The sequence below is a fragment of the Globicephala melas genome, chromosome 17 (assembly GCF_963455315.2).
Source record: "Globicephala melas chromosome 17, mGloMel1.2, whole genome shotgun sequence".
Taxonomy (NCBI): Eukaryota; Metazoa; Chordata; class Mammalia; order Artiodactyla; family Delphinidae; genus Globicephala; species Globicephala melas.
In genome coordinates, this window is record NC_083330.1 from 10,409,278 (window position 1) to 10,428,311 (window position 19,034).

General features: G+C 43.8%; 2 protein-coding genes across 3 annotated transcripts in view; one reads left to right on the plus strand and one right to left on the minus strand.

The window, feature by feature from the left end:
• Positions 1 to 2,398: 2,398 nt before the first annotated feature.
• Positions 2,399 to 4,871, plus strand: BHLHE22 (basic helix-loop-helix family member e22). The gene has a single exon (XM_030859825.2). The coding sequence runs from the start codon at positions 3,212 to 3,214 to the stop codon at positions 4,316 to 4,318; it is 1,107 nt and encodes a 368-aa protein (XP_030715685.2). The 5' UTR covers positions 2,399 to 3,211; the 3' UTR covers positions 4,319 to 4,871.
• Positions 4,872 to 12,022: 7,151 nt separating this feature from the next.
• Positions 12,023 to 19,034, minus strand: part of CYP7B1 (cytochrome P450 family 7 subfamily B member 1) — a 188,234-nt gene continuing 181,222 nt past the window's right edge. For both annotated transcript variants that reach the window (XM_030859659.3, XM_060287280.2), the window contains one exon: positions 12,023 to 18,851. In XM_030859659.3, coding sequence (XP_030715519.1) covers positions 18,564 to 18,851 — 288 coding nt within the window. In that variant the 3' untranslated portion in view covers positions 12,023 to 18,563. The remainder of the gene's footprint in view (positions 18,852 to 19,034) is intronic.

Consider the following 19,034-nt stretch of genomic DNA (forward strand, 5'->3'; position numbering starts at 1 on the left):
TGGCGACGATTAAACCAGGTAACGAGACACCGGGCAGATGTGTTTTCATTGCCCTGTGAGATAAATGCAGCCTTAAGTGCCTGACAACTTCCCAGAAGCAATCAGCAAAAGTTTACGAGTGCATAAACCTCAAAGACCATTCCCCGAAGGTTGTTATAAGGCCCACATTTAAAGCTCCTATAAATTCTTCGGCACTTTCCAAAATCTAAGTTTCCAGGGACTATTAAGCAGTCACCTCCTCCGAGGAGACCAGGGGGATTTTCTTGAACTGCCAAGGAAAGAGGTTTGGGGCTCCTACTGAGTGAAATAAAGCTGCGCAAAAGTTTGTTCCGGAAGTTTCGATTGCGGAAGCGGGGAGCGGGGGAAGAGGAAGGAGGGCGTGGAAGTGGGGTCCGGGAAGGGCCAGGAGGTGCTCTTCGGGGCTGAGTTATCTGACAGCGGCGCAGGACCGGAGTCTGTCGGGGGTCGCGGATCTAGCGGCATCTTGGCCGCTTTCGGCGGTGGCCCCAGCTTGGCCAGTCCTGTCCCGCAGGGCATAGCCCCATGTGGCGCTCGTAGCTAAACCCTATAGCTCCCACCCGGCCCGGACATGGTAGCTCCTTCACCCTTCTAGTGCCCACTGAGTGGCCGGCAGGAATACAGGCGTCCTGCGGAAAGTGCCAGCGCTCTAGAAAGGGGAGCCGGAGGGAGAATCGAGTCAGACACTGGAAACGTGTCTCCACTCCGCCCAGAGGCACGACGGTGCCAGCCTCGGTCCTCCCCTAAGTGGCCAGAGTTCTTTGGTCAGTTAGTATCAGGCACACACGACTCACCTGTGTTTATAGAGAACCTTTGTTTATGAGCCCGGTGACAACAAAGCTGCTAATTGAAAAACAGTAACAGGAGCGTGTCGTTAGCTTCCTAAAGCTGGAGGTTAATAGCTGCGCGCGCCGGGGGACGGAGGCGGGAGGGAAGCGGTGAGCGAAGGGCCGCCCCGCACGTCTACGTGCTTTGGGGTCCCCAGGCGAGACACGTGGGCCGGCTCGAGCCTTCCAGAGCCGCCGGCCCGGGTCCCAGGCTGGAAAACGTCCCGCAGCTCGCCTGCTCTTTCTCAATCTTTGGGATCCAGTCAATCCCAAGGCACGAAGGTAGCTGATGACTGCGTAGCATTTCTGTCCCGGTGAGACTGAATCTCAGGCAATTATTTTGAAAAGATACCGCTGGGCCCGTTTTCCTCAGGTGAAAATGCAGACGTTTCTATGCCGTCCTCACCCCTCCTTTATGAAATAAGGCGCCCAACTGTTCTGATATTACCATTCAAAAACAGGTTCTGTGGCGAACCTCATTTGTGAATCTATTACAGAGATTAATAGATTATTTCTCCTTTTTCAACTAATTCTCAGTGGGGAAATTTAACCATATGGTAAGGAGAGAATTAGAATTTCATCACATTAGAGCAAAATGTAATGAAAAGAGTCCAACACCTGGGGCCAACTCTGAAAGCCACAATTAAAAGGTTTTTAATGAAACCAGAGAAACCAAAAATTTCATAAGCTTCAGTAATTCTGCCACATAAGAGAGATTTACTGGAGGGTGTTGGGAAATATTGTTTTTACTTATGTCATAAGGATGAAAACCAGCCGCTAAATACCATGTGCTCCCAGATACGGGACACAGGAGCTGGAAGACCGCGTGTACCACTTCCCATCCGAAGAGGAGCACTTGTTTTCACACTTCGCCTTCCTCTCCCTCTAAGAACCGAGGCAGACCCAGATGTCCCTGAATGGCTTCCTAGCTATGGCGGCTACGTTTCTGGGTAAATAAATGTGCACAAATGTCCTCCTTGGTGTGTGAGACGATCTGACTACCGGTGAAGTTGACTCTTCCGAAACAGCTGGATTTTCATCTTGAGGAAAGTTTGAGCAATCAGTTTCTTCCTGTTTAGGAAATCCTGTGCTTCATTAATCACCATCACTGTAGCCGTTCTTTGGAGACGGCTGCAAAAGCACCCCCCTCCCTTTAAAAAAATCTAATGGGCTGCATACGCAACTCGATCTTCATTTTCTTTCTCTCCTCCTCCACCCCTCCTCTCCCCTCTCCCCCAGCACCGCCTCAGTCCGGGTAGGAAATGGGCAGGGAGTGGGTGAGCGGGGGCGGAATAAGGCAGTGTGTTCGGGGGGGGGGGGCGGGGGGGGCGATCGCTTTGCTGTCTTACTAAGAATCTTGGGTGAATTTGGGGCAAGCCAGCGGAGACACCACTTCCCCCCGAAAATCCCATCTCCACATCCAGACCAGAGTCATCCTAGGAACAGGGGTGGAGTATCAGCCTCCCCCGGAAAGGGTCATGTAGCACAGGATGAGACAGTAGTGGCGAGGGAAGGGCAGTGGGGAGGGGGGTGCAGTGGGGGGAGGCGTCTGCTTTCCACGGGACTCCCAGGCTTCGCCGCCGATCTACAATTTGCTGAAGGAGCAAAGAACATCCTCGGCTCTAAGTAGGGCTTTTAGTGTGCTCATTGATGAGTGAAAGTCGCCACACATGTCAAGCTAAAGGCAGTTGTTGGGTTACTAACAGGACCCAGCGCCTTGCAAACATATGCGCTAAGCTGTGTATACAGATGGCAGGCAGAATAATGGAGCAGGCGCCTTTTATAAAGCTCTAGCTGCTGCCTGTCTTCAGACCTGGGAAATGAAACTATTCAGACTCGCGGCCAGATAGCGCCTGCGATTGTTTGTTACCGTTTTAATCCTATTAATTAAAACGTTAACCTGATTGGGTAGAAAGCTCTGTCCCAACAGGCGACTCTTCTTCATAATAACCTACTCAGAGATAATGATGTAAAAGACTCCCCCGTCTGTGGCGGCGGCTGGTTGATGGGTCCGGAAATCTCTTGAAGGTGAATCCAAGCAAGATAAACGGTGCGGAGAGAAGGCGCGGGGCTGGGCTCAGAGCGGCGGCGGCGGCGGCGGCGGCTCCACTCCCTCCGCGCCCACCCTCCCACCATGCGGGGCCGCGGCCCATGGTGAGCCCCAGCAGGCAGCACCATCGGCTGGAGACGAAGAAGAAGAAGAAGAGGAGGCGGCGAGCGCGGGGGAAGGCGAAAAAGAAAAAGAAGGGGAGAGGGCTGCCAGCAGCACCGGGACCGACGCGCGCACCAGCCCCAGAGCCCGGCTCGGGCGCGGCTGCGGCGCCGCCCGACTCCCGAGCCCAGGCGGCGGCGGCCGGCGCTGGACCATGGAGCGCGGGCTGCACCTCGGCGCGGCCGCCGCGGGCGAAGACGACCTCTTCCTGCACAAGAGCCTGAGCGCCTCCGCCGCCAAGCGCTTGGAGGCGGCTTTCCGCTCCCCGCCCCCGAGCATGGACCTGTCCCTGGCGCCGCCGCCTCGGGAGCGCCCGGCGTCCTCCTCCTCGTCGCCTCTGGGCTGCTTCGAGCCGGCTGACCCCGAAGGGGCAGGGCTGCTGTTGCCGCCGCCCGGGGGAGGCGGCGGCGGCGGCGGCGGCGGCGGCGGGGTGGGCGTCCCCGGGCTGCTCGTGGGCACCGCCGGCGTTGGGGGCGAACCTAGCCTGAGCAGCCTGCCGGCTGGGGCCGCTCTGTGCCTCAAATACGGCGAGAGCGCCAGCCGGGGCTCGGTGGCCGAGAGCAGCGGCGGCGAGCAGAGCCCCGACGACGACAGCGACGGCCGCTGCGAGCTGGTTCTGCGGGCCGGCGGCGCCGACCCGCGGGCCTCCCCGGGCGCGGGAGGCGGCGGCGTCAAGGCGGCCGAAGGCTGCTCCAACGCCCACCTCCACGGCGGCGCCAGCGCCCCCCCGGGGGGCCCGGCCGGCAGCGGCGGCGGGGGCAGCAGCGGCGGGGGCAGTGGCGGCGGCGGCGGCGGCAGCGGCGGCGGCAGCAGCAGCAAGAAATCCAAAGAGCAAAAGGCGCTGCGGCTCAACATCAACGCCCGGGAGCGCCGGCGGATGCACGACCTGAACGACGCGCTGGACGAGCTGCGCGCGGTGATCCCCTACGCGCACAGCCCCTCGGTGCGGAAGCTCTCCAAGATCGCTACGCTGCTGCTCGCCAAGAACTATATCCTCATGCAGGCGCAGGCCCTGGAGGAGATGCGGCGCCTCGTCGCCTACCTCAACCAGGGCCAGGCCATCTCGGCCGCCTCCCTGCCCAGCTCCGCGGCGGCGGCGGCGGCGGCCGCTGCCCTGCACCCGGCGCTCGGCGCCTACGAGCAGGCTGCCGGCTACCCGTTCAGCGCCGGGCTGCCCCCGGCCGCCACCTGCCCGGAGAAGTGCGCCCTGTTCAATAGCGTCTCCTCCAGCCTCTGCAAACAGTGCACGGAGAAGCCTTAAACACCCCCCACCCCCCGAAAAACATAAGACCGACCCCAAAGCTAGAGGACAGTGAAAAGCTGCTCCCCACCCCCCTTTATTTGGTCCTCTCGTAGTCGTGAAACATTTGCAGAGAAAACAAAAGCAGAGGCGAGAACTGCGGAGAGCTATCAGAGACAAACGGGACTTCTGGCCTCGACATCCCCAGAATCTCGGTCTTCGGGGTGGGGAGGGAGGGAGGAGGGAGGTGGAGTTGGGATAGAGTATGGATGTCTTTTTTTCTCGGAAAAGTGGCAACTTTGGTGGCAGCCTAGACCGCGAGGAAGCAGAGTTTTCCTTTAAGGGTAAAAAATAAGTTGAGAAGTAGGTGTTATTAAGCGTGGAGAGTATTACGTGGCAAAATAGTAATCCTACTAATAATTGTGAATTTGGCCAGTGCTGAGGGGGAGAGGAGTCGTCCGGGGTTGGGTGGCTTGTGGCACGGAATATTCATTCAGACAAATCAGAAAGGGCACTTGAAAATAAATTTTGATTCTGAGCCAGGAGAAAAACTTGAAATGTAGATTTATTTAAATGAAGAAAAGAAAAACAAAAAACAAAAACAGGAAGAGACACGTTGCTATGAAAGACTTGTATTTTTTATTGTCTCTGAACTTTAATCCTGTGAAAATGCTCAAAAGTTTTGGCAAGAGTGATATTAAAAAAAAAACTGACTGTGGCTGACAGAATTGCATTTAAAAATATTTATGTGCACCTTGTTACTTTCCACTCTGCAATGATGTATTAACGATTCATGGTATTTATTTGTTATTCTTCAATGACCCTTCCACATCAACAGTATTTATCCTGTGTTAAGGTCATGGGGTCTTATGTGCAGATTTTTTTTTAATGCCTCTAAAATTCTGTTTTATAGATTAACTTATATTGTGTGCCAAGTGTTTAAAAGGGTTTATTTGCCAACAAGTATGAAGAGACATACTGATGTATCTGAGCTGCTTAGGTTTATCAAAGGTCACCTGGATATCTTCAGCTGCATCATCCCTGTATTTAAATTGAGCTTTAATAAATTGCTTCAGTCCAAAAATTACAGGAAAGGTGTATTCTTAATTGATGAATGAATTGATCTCTTTTTTTGAAAGGGGACTCCTTTGCATTCTAAAAAGGAAAGACATCACAGCAATAGATCCTATAAGTAAGAACATGCTAAGCAAATATTTTTCCAGGCTGTGCTGTGCATTTTTAAAAGGTCTAATTTAATTGCTTTTAATATATGTATACATATATAAGTTATTTTAACTGTGGAGAATTATTTAAGTTGAAAGACTGGTTTGATTTGCCTATGGTGTGAAATCCTTTGTTATTTTTCTAAAAAAATTTTTAAAAGAAATAAAATAAAACTAAGGAAGAGCAAGAAGCTATTTACCCAAAGCGAGCTTTCAGTTTTAGTTTGCATGGCTGTTTGCCTGCCTTTCTATCCTACGAAAATCAAGAAAACCTTTTTTAAAAATGGAGTCCTGCTATTTTCCACTCCTTGCAGATAATACTAATTCAGTTTGTCAGGTTGGATGATGAGTGGGGAGCTATGATGGATCTATTGGCGGGTTTTGGATGTGTAAAGAATGATATATATATTAAATAGGTCAATCAGACTATGACAGCTATGTACAACCATTTGTATGTGTATCTATGTCAGAGAGAATCTTTATTAAAATATTTTGATCAAACATTTCATTATGCTGTGCTTTGTGGAGGGAGCAATCACCTCCCTTCTGTGTTACTCTTTGCTTGAAAGGTAACAAAAAAGAAAGGAGTTTCAGAGAAGGTGGAACTAAAGTTTTGTCAGGGATACACAATTAGGAGCAGCCCTAGTTCACTTGTTTTCTTGTTAAAGGACGATGGCTGGGCCTGGTCATTGGAGGATTGATAAATGGGGTCAGTGGTGAGACCCAGAGGAGGTCCAGAGCTCCTGTTTGCTGGCATGAACTTTGAAGGCCCTGCCCTCCCTGGAATTCTTCTCCCACTCTGTATGGCATTGTTAACTACCATGCCAGGGCCCATCAGAGAGGGTAAAGTTTCTTAAAGAGTTTTTATCAAAATTTCCATCTCCAACTTCCTAAAAGCCAAGGAAAAGCAATGGATTTGGATTCTCTGAGGAAGGATTGTATTGTGGCTTCTTCCCCCTGCTTTTTTTTTTGTGACAGAAGAATCAACCAGGTTGAATTATATGCGTAAACAATGCCCATAGAGATTTTTTTAATGTTCTAGTGTTGCTTGTTAATGAGATTTGTAAGGGAGTATGTGTGGATTGGGTTGGGCGTTGATTCTATTAAAGAATGTCTGTATAGGCTTGTATTTGGACTTTAATAATGCCCTCAAATTTAGAAGGTTTGATTTTTATTGTGGTGGAGGTTAAAGAGACAGTGATGGTGAAGTTATAGTGTTTCCTCTGTAGGCCGTTTGCTAAATGCGTTTTGGTCTGTGTAGCCTCAGCCCATAATGATATCCCTAAATGCCATCAAACTTAGTGGGGGGTGAGGGAGGGTATTTTCTGCTCCACTTGCCATCAAAAAAGATTAATCAGAACCTGTAACTTTTCAGAAAATGTAACAGCAAAGGGCCTTGAAGCTGAAGCCCTCCCAGTCTGGGAGTGGGAGTAGAGGGAGGGAAGAGACCGGGGCAGCCCCCAGGCAGGAGGAGACCCGTCTCTCAGCATTTACCAGACAAAGCCTGGGTGCGTCTAATTATGATTATTAAAACAATTTCCATGACGATGTCTAATATTATGTTAATTTGAAAACAACTGTGTATGAAAACTGTCTACTATAATACCTAAATTCATTTAATGAAACACATCGTTAAGGCAATTAAACCTCCTGGATGTGATTAAGAAACATAATTATGACACTGTTCTGCGCCATAATTGGGTGCCTTTAATCAAGGGGTAAAGTGATCAGCAACACAGCCATTAGTTTGTATTGTTCTGGCCCTGCTGTCCATCATTCTGATTAGGAATTAACCACAGCCGCCATCAGTCGAATTGTTTTTTTTTCTTTTTGCATGTTAACATTGTAGGGGACACGTTCGCTGCAAGATTCAACTGCTTAATATTTCTCATTATTAAGAAGGCTTCCTTGATGTATTCCCTCTGTAACCTCTGTGCTGTTCAACTAGTATTAGAAATAGTACAAATAACAAATCTTGAACTTCAGGAGAAAAAGGAAAGCTCACCCTCCTTTCACCCTTTAATAACTCAGTCTCCAGCCCTTAGTCCTGAAGGAGACTGGAAATGATTGGGGGTCGGGGAAAGGAGAGGATGTTGAGAATAAGTCGGAATGTCAGACAAATATGTACAATTGTGCAAAGTAGCAGGGTTAATAATATTTATTTTCATTTTGCTAATTTCAGACAAATTAATTCTCTTTCCAAATCCAGGAGCTGACCAGCGTTGGGTTCTAGGAATAAATGTGGGACATCTAAAAGGGGCAGGGGAGGACTTTTCGGTGATTTACTTAGGTGGCTTTCCCTGCGCTAACCCCAATGTTTCCAAAGTTTCATTAGCAGCAGCTTTTAGGGAAGGAAACCAATGATTGAAGAGAAAATTCTTCCCACACCCGGCAAAACCCCCGGCCGCTTTCCGGGGCCCCTGGACTCCTGGATTTCAGCCCAGTATGGAAAGTTGGTCCACACACTTGTGGGCCCCAGTATGTCCTTCCAGTGTGCACCATCTACTTCGGGACTAGGTGACTGAATACCAGGGAATCAGTGTGGTCTTGCTGAAGTGCCCTTGGGCCAAAACAGAAATCCTGGACCCTAAAACTGCGGCGTCTGCCAGAGAACCTCGGTCAGCCCCAGAGCCTTCGTCCACCGCGCTTTGGGGCGTTTCTCCCGGGAGCAGGGGACGATCCCCGCTGCTCAGGTTTCTTAGGAAACTGATACTGGGCAGAGGAGGCCGAGCGAGGAGCCAGAGTCCCACCTGGGCTTTTATTCCACCGGTTTCCTTCTCTAACTTCTGTCTAATTTCAATTTCCTTCTCTAATTTCGAATTCCCATTTAGGTCTCATCTCCAGCTTGACATGGGGTACCTACAGGAGTGAAGCGCGTTGAGGCTTTTCGTGGACTCCTACAGGACCAGCAAATGATCACCTTCGAAGAGCTCACTAGTTACCCCTCCTCCCTCCCCGTGGTGCCTGTGTGTGTGTGTGTGTGTGTGTGTGTGTGTGCGTGAGCGCGCGCGCCCGCGCGCGCGTGTGCGTGAGCGCGCGCTCAGCAATGCGCTCTCCACTCTCAGTAGCTGGGCATCCCCTCCAAGACCCTGTGTTGAGCTTAAATTCCGCTCCCTCCTATGGCACCCGGCACCCATCCTTCCTGCCAACAGCTCTCTAGGGAGGGCCAAGGCTCCACAGGGTTCCCGTCTCCGCGCTCACGGCCCGGATGCCGAAACCCAACCTTTCTACGCGCCCGGGACCCTGAGATTGCTCCAGCATGAGTGGCATTGACTTTTCCAATGTAATGACTTATGAAAGATATAATCATGTGTTAAATTGAATCCTCCGTTTAACTGTTAATGGTGTGCTCTGGGCACATTTACGTATTAGATGCTATGGTAACTAATTACCACTAGGAAAAAGGATAACACACTTCCCAGACTTTGAAAAATAATGATGAGAGTTCACTTCCCGGCTCGCAGCACACAGTGGCGGCTCTGCCGGGCGGAGCGGCAGAGCGGAGACCCGAACGTGTGCCGGTGGAAGGAGGGAGGTGATGAATCCTGGTCGGGAGAGGCTCCTTGGTAAAAGCTTTCATGAAAATGCGATTCAATGGGGAAGTGAGGGATGGGGAGGGCCCACTATACGGTGCTGCCTCTAAACAGAATTAAATTGCAAAACAAACGTCAGAAAGAGAAGTATTCTTTTAATTAAAATGCAGGTCAGGCTGAATTAATCACGTGCCAAGCAACTTTACATGAATTAACATTTTTTGTTGTGTGGGCAAAATACATGAGCCCATCTCCTTCAGGGTCTGCGTTGGCGCTTATAACTTGGATGCCCCTGGATCCGCCAAGCCAATGAGCTGCGGGTTGATTTAAAGCTGGCCTTTTACATCAGACATTGGGCACAGTCGAAGGAAACGGGAGGGAAAACCAGGAGACAGCAACTTAAGGGTAAAAACAATTCTCAGGGTAAGAGTCTTTTCCTCTCCCCGCCGGATCTCTCTGGCTCTTCGAATCGGTTGATGAGTGTTTACAAGAACCAGGGTTCTGTAGACTGTGCAAAATAGCCAGGTGTCTGTTTCGCCCCAGGGCCAGGGCCAGTGTTTGTGCTGGGACCCGGGAGGGCAGGAGGAAGGAGGGGGCGGCTTTTCCCACAGGCCAGCCTGCCAGCCCAGGGTTGCAGGCAGAACGACGTCCACAACACGAGTGCCCACCGCGCTACTTTGCTCAGGCTGCGCCCCGGGAGGGACTCGGGATCCGCAGCCGCAGAGCACCCCTTCTCCTGGTCCTTCCCCTGCACTGACGTCCTGGGCCCCTTCTGCGGGGCGCAAGGCCCTTCAACCTCTAAGTGCCTAGGGACAGAACGCGAACTTCGGGGGCTCTGCCTCAAACTGTCTTTCGAGGGGAGGCACTAGGATGGGGTTGTCCCCTGACCCCCGTGGCCTGGAGAGTTCACCCGCAGATGACAGGCTTGTAAGAAGCACCCCGCAGCCGAGCCAATCCCGGGAATTCTGTGAAGGCGTCCCAATTTTAAGCCCCAAAGAGCTCATCGCTTCCTAGCAAGGCAAAGAAAGTGTGCTCGCTTTCCTTGAGGCTCGATTTTGGTTAAAGTCTATCACTTTTCCTAAATGACTCGTCTTAACATAATCCAGGAGACTTGTGGACTATTGCAGAACTATCAGGTCCCCCTGAGTGCGTGTGCATGTGCCTGTGGGAATTTTCTTTCTTTCCTCTCCCTTGTGTTCCCGAATTCCGACGATACAGAAATACAGATTAGAGAGCTCTGGAAGAGAAATTACTGGGCTGGGAAGGTTAGACTGCAAAGGGAAAGAGGGTTTTGCGGTTACCAGCCCTCCAGCCCCCAATATATCATGGACAAGCCTATCTTAGAAGTCACCAGGATGCTCAAGATGGGGAGTTGGCTTTTATTAGGCACAAGGTGATGTCGTTTTCCTTCCCAGCTTGGGAAAGAGTTAATTCTTTCCCAAAGACGATAGTTGCCCTTGTCTTCTCAACCTGATTCAGAGATGCAATAAAATATGAAGCAAATTTATGATCTGTTTCAAGCACTTTATTGCTGTATTTTTAAATTCATATATGCACATATAAGAACTATGATCTGTGAATAATTTGAAATGTGATACTAGAATGATACATTTTAGATAAAACATAACCATATCTTTATCTAATTGTCTCAGATTAAAAGAAAAAAGAAAAATAGATTTCTAATGTGGCCCAAACTGAAAAACTAATGACAACCATAAACTGCTAACTAACCATAAATTAACATCTTCATCAAATGCTAAAATGGTATCAGTGGTTATATAAAGCAATTATTATTTCTAAGTTTTAGAATAAAGTTCAGGGATATTTAAAGGACCCATTATTTACCAATGCTTCCCAATCTTAAAGATTTCATATTTTATTAGGAGGATGGTTGCCACTCAAATCTTCTATGTTAATAAGGATGTTTAGAGATGAGAATTTAGTTTTAAACATAAAAATGCTTCATGGCCTAACCTCATTTTATGCATTTACTCTGCTCTGGTAATTACTGAAGAACTTGGTGTAAGGATTTGTGTCAAATATCCTTATCTCCTCTCTGAAAATGGAAGACAAATAATTTCTCATTATGTGAGAGGGTCAGATTATGTACCCAACCGGTTAAAACACTAAATCATGCACTGTCTGTTGAAGCAAGTGCAGCTACATTTGCCATGCACAGTCTCTTTCTGCAGAGCTGTGGTCAAAATTCAGATGCTAAGCTGAGCCTGTCCCCTCCATCTGAGACTTCCATGAAAAAAAAAAACAGCAAAAGATTTTCTTAACCAGGCCTCCACAGAAACATGAAAAGCCATGAAAGGAAAGGAAATCTATCTATTAAATCTATGAATGTATCAGGGCGCAGGGGCAGGGAATAACTTACTTTAATTTTCTTTTACAGAAGCATCAGGCATATATATCTTTAAAGTGTAGATCTCTCAGAAGAGTGTAATTAAGTAAAATATGGAATTATTCAACAAAGTAAGCTCTTTTTAAAACTTAGAAAATTGTGTTTTTATGAAAACAAAATACTGGTTTGGACTATGGAGGATCTGGGTGGAACACACGCAAATTATCTCTGCCACTCAGGTGTTACTTCCTGTGTGTTGCCCTATTGGGTAGTTATTGTGGATAAACATCTCCAAAGGTCAAGGATTAACTAAGATCTGCAACTGGCTAAGTCCTATGATCACTGTTTAGTTTAACTTTTGACAAGCATTGTTTAGTCTGAGGACTTTCTTCTTTAAAAATGAATACTATTTTTATAGCTTTTCTTGTAAGTCTAAAATTAGTTTAAAATAAAGTTAAAAAAATACTGAACTTTAAAACATGGAGAAAGTACTACTTCCTGTATGCTTCTAGATTAAAAAAATTCAAAAGTGATTTCAAATACTTTAAAAACTATTCCATTTAAAGTATAAAACAAAGGCATTTATAAAATTTTAAATATACTGGCCAGTTCTTAGAAGTTATAGAATGAAAGTACACTTCATTTAAACAGTAATTTGAACATGAAAGACAAAATCACTTACTTAAAAATGTGGGTTGTCAGGTAATAATGACATATATGTTAACTTTAACGGTTAGTTCTTAGAAATAAAAGTTACATGAAATAAATGTTCTCTTGCAAACAAATAAGAATCTCCAGCTAATATGTGCTTTATAAGTGTTTTAATTTGACTCAACGATAAACCATTAGGTATTACTACATTTACCTGTTACTTCTATTGCCCTAGTTTCTCCTATAAGCACAAAACTTGTAAGTTGTAAGGGAAGTGAAATACCTCATGAGTCTATTTCTAAATTTACTTTCTAGGTAGTCTGGAGTATATCATGTCTCTCCTTATAAAAATGAATACATTTAGGAATTAAGAACATAAACTATACCTCAAAAAATTAACAAAAACTGTACCAAACACACTTAAAATTACCAGCATAGCCACTATCTTTTTTTCTATTCAGCTATATCCTCAATAGAAAATGCACATTATTACTCACATGACCATGGATAATGCCAGACAGTTCTGCAAAATTATTGTTTACTCAGTGTTTTTTAGAGTAAAATTGAATGCAAAGATAATTATTTCATAGATTGTCCATTTAATGACATAATTTACACTAAGTGTTCAGCAATACTGAACTGCCTAGTTCAAATGAACAGGAACACTTTGAGTCTAGCGCGATCTTTAAAACATTAATGGAGTGTTTCTTAGAAAAGCTAAGTGTCCCAGTAAAATGCTGTATGTACAGTTACTGAAGAAGCCACACTTCACCAACAGCATGTTCTGTGTTATGTTTTATTTACAGCTTGCATTTCAGCTCTATGAATACACAGAATAGTGTCCAAATATTACTCAGCCTCATTCATTATCTGTGGTAAAGTGATCTGCAGAAGACGAAGACCACATCTCTCTTATGTGGAAAGAAATGGAATCTCTCTCCCATTCTTGTTGTTCTTATACATCTCTCCACAGAATAATAGCTATTATTAAGAACTGCAGCCTAGCAAGGTCAGCCTGGTTAAAATAAGCTTGTTTCAAAACTTATTAGTCACTGATATTACTTGGATCTGTTTTTATTTCCCACATAAATAACTAAGTGAAAATACATTGAAACATATTCTGAATATAACAATTAATGTACTTTTATCGAAAGTATGAGAAAATAAAAATATATGTATATGTATGTGTCGGGGGGAGATGGGGATTTGGGGATCTTCAGACAGCAAAATTATTTCCCAAATAATTTACTATTTGTAATCAAATCTTCTGTCACCCAACATGCTCCTAGTAGGGAAATAAGGGGACACAGTCATTCACCTGTGCTTTAAAAGTTAATTTATTGGCTTGTTGTAAACTTAAAAAACAGCATTAATTGAGTTACAAAGCACTTGCATTTCTTACCTAAGGACTTTTCAAGATAATTTGCTTCCTCATAAATCCACCTATATACCATTTTAAAATCAAAAGAGTATTAAACAAACATTCAGGACAATTATTTTTTTAATATACAGCACTCCTCTGCTTAAAAAATATTTTAAAATGTAAGTATTGCCAAATTACCTCCTTTAAAAAATTGTTCAGGAGAGATTTTCACGAATTAAATTTATCTTACTCAAGACATTATAAACAAAGTAAACATTTAAGCAAAAAAGTTCCATCGTCAATGATCACTGATTTAGATTAACAATCTGAAGTAGACTAAGTAATAATTGCTTTAGAGAAACATTAGAGAGCTTTATGTGATCATCCACTGTAATTTAAAATAATGCTACAGGGAACTTAATCTTGGCTTGCTAACTTTTTCCTAATTGAGTATGTGAATATGAATACCTAATAATGCAGTTCAAGTACATAATGGTTTGCAATATTGGCAAATTTAATAGATTAAAGCAGTGTACATTCTCAGGCCTATAATTCTTGTTTTATAATTATTGACATTGTTTTATACGAAGATCAAAGTCTAGATAGTTTTTGTGCTTTGATCTTTGAAATTGTTTTTAAGATTCTGCGGTTAAATTTGAAGAAGTAGCTTACAGGAAATGCTACCCAAATTATTTTTCATGAGAAAATAAACAGAATCATGCAAATTTTGAGTACAGAAGCTCCTCTGCCTCACACTTGTGACCCAAAAGTTAATGAGAAAATGGAGAAAATGTAATGAAGTACGCCACGAAAGCCAAACAAGGCAGATAAAAGTCCCCGAATAGGTTGCTTATCAGCATTCCTTACTCAGTGATAAATAGCTTTTCCCTGAATATCTTCAGAGCATTTAGTGTTTGCTAACTGAATGCTTCATTACTGTTGGTCATTGATATAAAATAATATTTTTAGTTATTCATTTTCTTTCATTTGAAATTTAGAAGAGGCTTAAAAATGAAAAGATGAGTTTTTACTATATGTAAAATACAGCTTTTAAACAAGTCTGAAGCCTCAATGATTGTATTTGGTTTTCATGATTTTTAACATATAATCACAATACTTGATGTATATGTTTTATTGTATGTAATTAGGCTCACAGTAATTTCTCATTAGAGAACACTAATTTGGAATGAGTGATGGAAGTTTCGTTAGAACTGGTGATGAATCAGAATTTTAAAATAGTTTTAAGGAGATGATTTATTACAACTACATTTATAATAAATTAGTTGGGTATGTATTGTGTTCTCTAATAAATTATGTGTTCTTGAAGAAGGGTAATCCAGTGCATAGCATCACATCTTGGATAGAGGAAATGCTCAATAAGTGTTTGACTGAATAAATGAATAATGAATTAACTAATGACAAAAAATGGTTCCCTTTAACAAATACAAAAGAACAGTTTTTAAAAGGCACAACATTGTCAAAGTATCTCTTTTACACTTTAAGTTTGTATATTGCATTACACTTTTCAAAGTCAGTTTGCACATCTTACTGTGTTCAATCCTCACGATGAACCCTGGTGTCAAAAGGCCTTAATATTTTTATTTTGCAAATATGGAAACTGAAGCACTGAGAGGCAAAGTGACTTGTTGATGAAAACAAACCAGTTATGTCATAGCTAGAATCCATGTCTTTTAACTTATTTCTCCACGACATTTATTCTATTTATAAACAATCTTTAATTACCAGATTTAAGCCTGTCACAAGACTCTCTTGTTTTGGTTTTGCCACCCATTGCTTTTATGTAATATTTTACATAATACTTCTACTCTAAATTCCTTTCGCTATAAATTAAGCAGAAATTAGAATGGAATACTTTTCTGTGCTCTCTCTGCTGTAGCAGCACAAAAGTGTACTACTAAGATGAATTTAAGAATCTGGAAGCTTCCACTTCAGGTAACATGGTGGAATACATGTCCTAGTACAAAACGAATGGGCTATACTTTGTGGCAGGCAGAAGATAAAGCTTGGGGCCCAAGCGGGGCGTGTGTGTGTGTGTGTGTGTGTGTGTGTGTGCGTGCGCGCGTGTAATCCAAGACCTGTACACAAAGCCAAGAATTTGCAGAGACAGCACCCTCAGTAAGTGACTTAGAAAGAAACCTTGCTCCACAGAGAAGGACTGTGGGTGTACTTGCCTGTCTCAGCCTTGACTTTGGGTAAAGGGGAAAAAACCCCCAGAAAGTCTCTCCTGTCTATTCCTACTCATAGGGTTGCAGTCTGGCTGATTTAGGGCTAGAACCCACACTATCTATGTTGTTCCCAATCCCCTTTCAAAATACTCAAGTTGAAAATGTAAAGTGATCTGAAGTTGATAGTAACACCAGCAGTCAGACAAAAGCAAACGCAAATTCTCTCTGGAGGTGTGAACTTTAAACTCAGGTCTTAAAAAAATGTCCAGAGATAAAATTCCAAGGAACATGGGCCCAGTAAACAAGCCATCCTGAGGCAGAGTTAAAAGAAAAGCAAACTACAGAATCAGACCCACAGAACACTGATGATGTGGAAATACCAGGTACAGGATGGAACACAAGTCTACAAGTCTGGAACATCTCAGAGAATGAAGGCTGACACGGCCTGTGTGTGTGTGGGCACGCGTGTGTGTATGTGCGTGCGTGCATGTGGGCGTGCGCACGCGTCAGTGCGTGCGTGCATGTGCGTGCGTGCATGTGGGCGTGCGCACGCGTCCATGTGCGCGCACGTAGGTGCGCGCGCGTGTGTCTGCACGTGCGTGTGCACGCATCTGCGCACACGTGTGTGCGAGCGCGCGTGTGTATGTGCGCGTGTGGTGAGGCTGCTGATGACAGGGTTTGCAGCTCAGGGTGGAGGGTGGAGCACACAGTAGTGGGAGGACGTGTAGGTTCTCCTTTGGCCTCTCCCCCCAAATTAACTGTCCCACCAACACAGTTTCCAACACTGGGTAAATAGAGCATTAAAACATGGTGGGTGCACATTATGGGTTACTATACAGCAGTTAGAAGCAACAGATTAAATCTACATAAAGTAATATGGATATATCTTTAAAAATATAGAGTGTAGTTAAACATTAAGAAGAATAATGATTTATAGAATATACATTTATGAAAATTAAACACATATGCACCCAAGATAATAACATATGTTTTATAAAAACACATACAAATAAAAAGATACACACCAAACACAGACTATTTGCCTCTGATGGGGAGGGGTATAATGGTGGCCATTAGCGATAAAATAGAACGAGTAAATAAAGCCAGAGGGCCTTGTTTGGGCCAATTATAATTGTGTACCATGAGCTAAGGGGCATAAGGCATGTGATCACTCAGTCCTATGAACCTGAGGTTAAAATAAAAAGAAGGAAGAAACAAACTCGATGGACGGGTTAAAGAGTAGAATAAACTGGCAGAGAAATCTGAAGATCAAAAGAAATTACCGAGAATGTAAATTAGAGGGGGAAAATACGAGGCAAAAAGGTCAAACATGGAGTACAGAGAGAGATACAGGAGCCTGAGGGAGGAAATATTCAAAGAGATAATGACTGTGAACATTCTACACTTCATGAAAGACACCATGACATGCAAGCATGATAAACAGAAACTAAGAACATCAAAGACAAGGAGAGCACGTTAAAGCTGTCCGAGAGGCAGACTACCTACTGAATAATTAAACCGAATAAAGGCTAACCTTTTCAGAACATGAGATATCCTCAAAGCCCTGTGAGGAAATCACTGTCAATCTAGACTTGTGCATCTAGCGAAATCACCTTTCAGGAATGGGGGCAAAAAGGAAAACATCTTCAATCTGTCAAAAACAAAGTTTAGACTGGTAGACCTTCACTAAGGTGCACTTAAGAGTATGGACTTCAGGAAGGAGAAAATAAATGCTAGAAAAACTATTTAGTTACTAAGTATGGTTAAGTATTTTATACTGTTATTTTTAAAATCAATTTCCTTTTCAAAAACAATAGCACATTTCCGAAATATCAGAAGTTCCAAAGAATGCAGCATGAATTAACTGGGTTTAATGACCTGCTTTGCCTGTTTATATATGGCATCAGCAGTTAGGTAGGATGCCAGACAATCACTTGGCAATCTGATACTAGCAATCTTTGAATCCTCCACACTATGCTGCATTGTGGCACATGGAATTATACTGTATTACATAATGTTGTAATTCAAATAAACTCCAAGTCCAAGAGGTGAGGCGTCAAGAACAAATACTGCTATCTAGTTTCTCAGTTGGTGTAAATGGAAGCATTTAGGAAAGTTAATTCCAACACTGGCATAACCCTTATAGTTTACACTGGAGTCAAATGCTACAATCAGTCCTGTACTGAGCTCAATATTTACTCCTACAATAAACCTAATACTAATGTCTAGGGCGATTGCTGAATATATAATAGGTTTTTGTGTGTTCTTACACTGATAAATCTTATCAGTGTCTCACTTGAACATGAGTGGCCTTATATAACCAGAAATTTTGTTCTATTGAGCCACAGTATACAAAGTAATAAAGAACATTTACGGATGATAAAATATTGAAGTGAAGTTGAAGCATTTAATCTACTGCAAAACTCATTTAATGCAAACGTACCCTGGCAATATAGATATTATTGATATTATACTTGAAGGGAACATTTTCATCCAGTGTATCTCATGGAAATTTAATTTCCTTCTTCTCTGAGAACTTGGAATTTGTTAGACTGTGTCCATTTCCAGCACAAATTTCCATTAGTACATAAAGTGTATTCTTACGTATTAGAGAAGAATTCGGGACTTTAGAAAAATCCCACAGTGTCAAGTCTATTGCTGTGACGGCACATTTACTATGACATTGCAAATCACAATACGTATGAAGAAACTTAAAAAAAGCTACTTTAAGTTAATCATTATGTTGATTTTGATGTCAATTTCATGCCACCATGCTGTTTCTTTCTTTCTTTCTTTTTTTTGATGGGTTTTGTGAGGAAGTACAGACTGGACTTAGATCAAACAGAAATTGGCACTTTTAAAACAAACAAAGCAATTACATTTGAAGAAATTAAAAACAAATAGATGAGCTAAGGACATTTAGGTTAGCTTTGATAGATTTCCTTTCTTTCCTTTTAGCTTCTTTAAGATTTTACTTTGTACCTAAATAAAACATCAGAGTCTGGATACTGTATACCAAACAAAAAGCGGTTGTAGTTTAGTTCTAAGGGCTTATCATCAATTATTTCTGAATCAAAATAAGTTAAAAATACAACCAACAATTGCTTTATCTCAACTATTGCCAAAAATCGGCCTGGACATTTGCTGACTCCAAATCCAAATGGCATGTGGTAATACTTCAACTTTTTCCCTCTTTTAAAAAAGGCGGTTTTCTTCTTACCACTTTCTGTAAAACGATCAAATCTAAACTCCTGTAAAGAAGAAAACAGAGTGTTAAAATAAAAAATTTCCATGAAATAGTTTGAGTTCAGGTTCACACAGTTGCCCGCTCTCCCTGCCCATCTTTTTTTTTTTTTTTTTTTTTTTTGCGTTACGCGGGCCTCTCACTGTTGTGGCCTCTCCCGTTGCAGAGCGCAGGCTCCGGACGCGCAGGC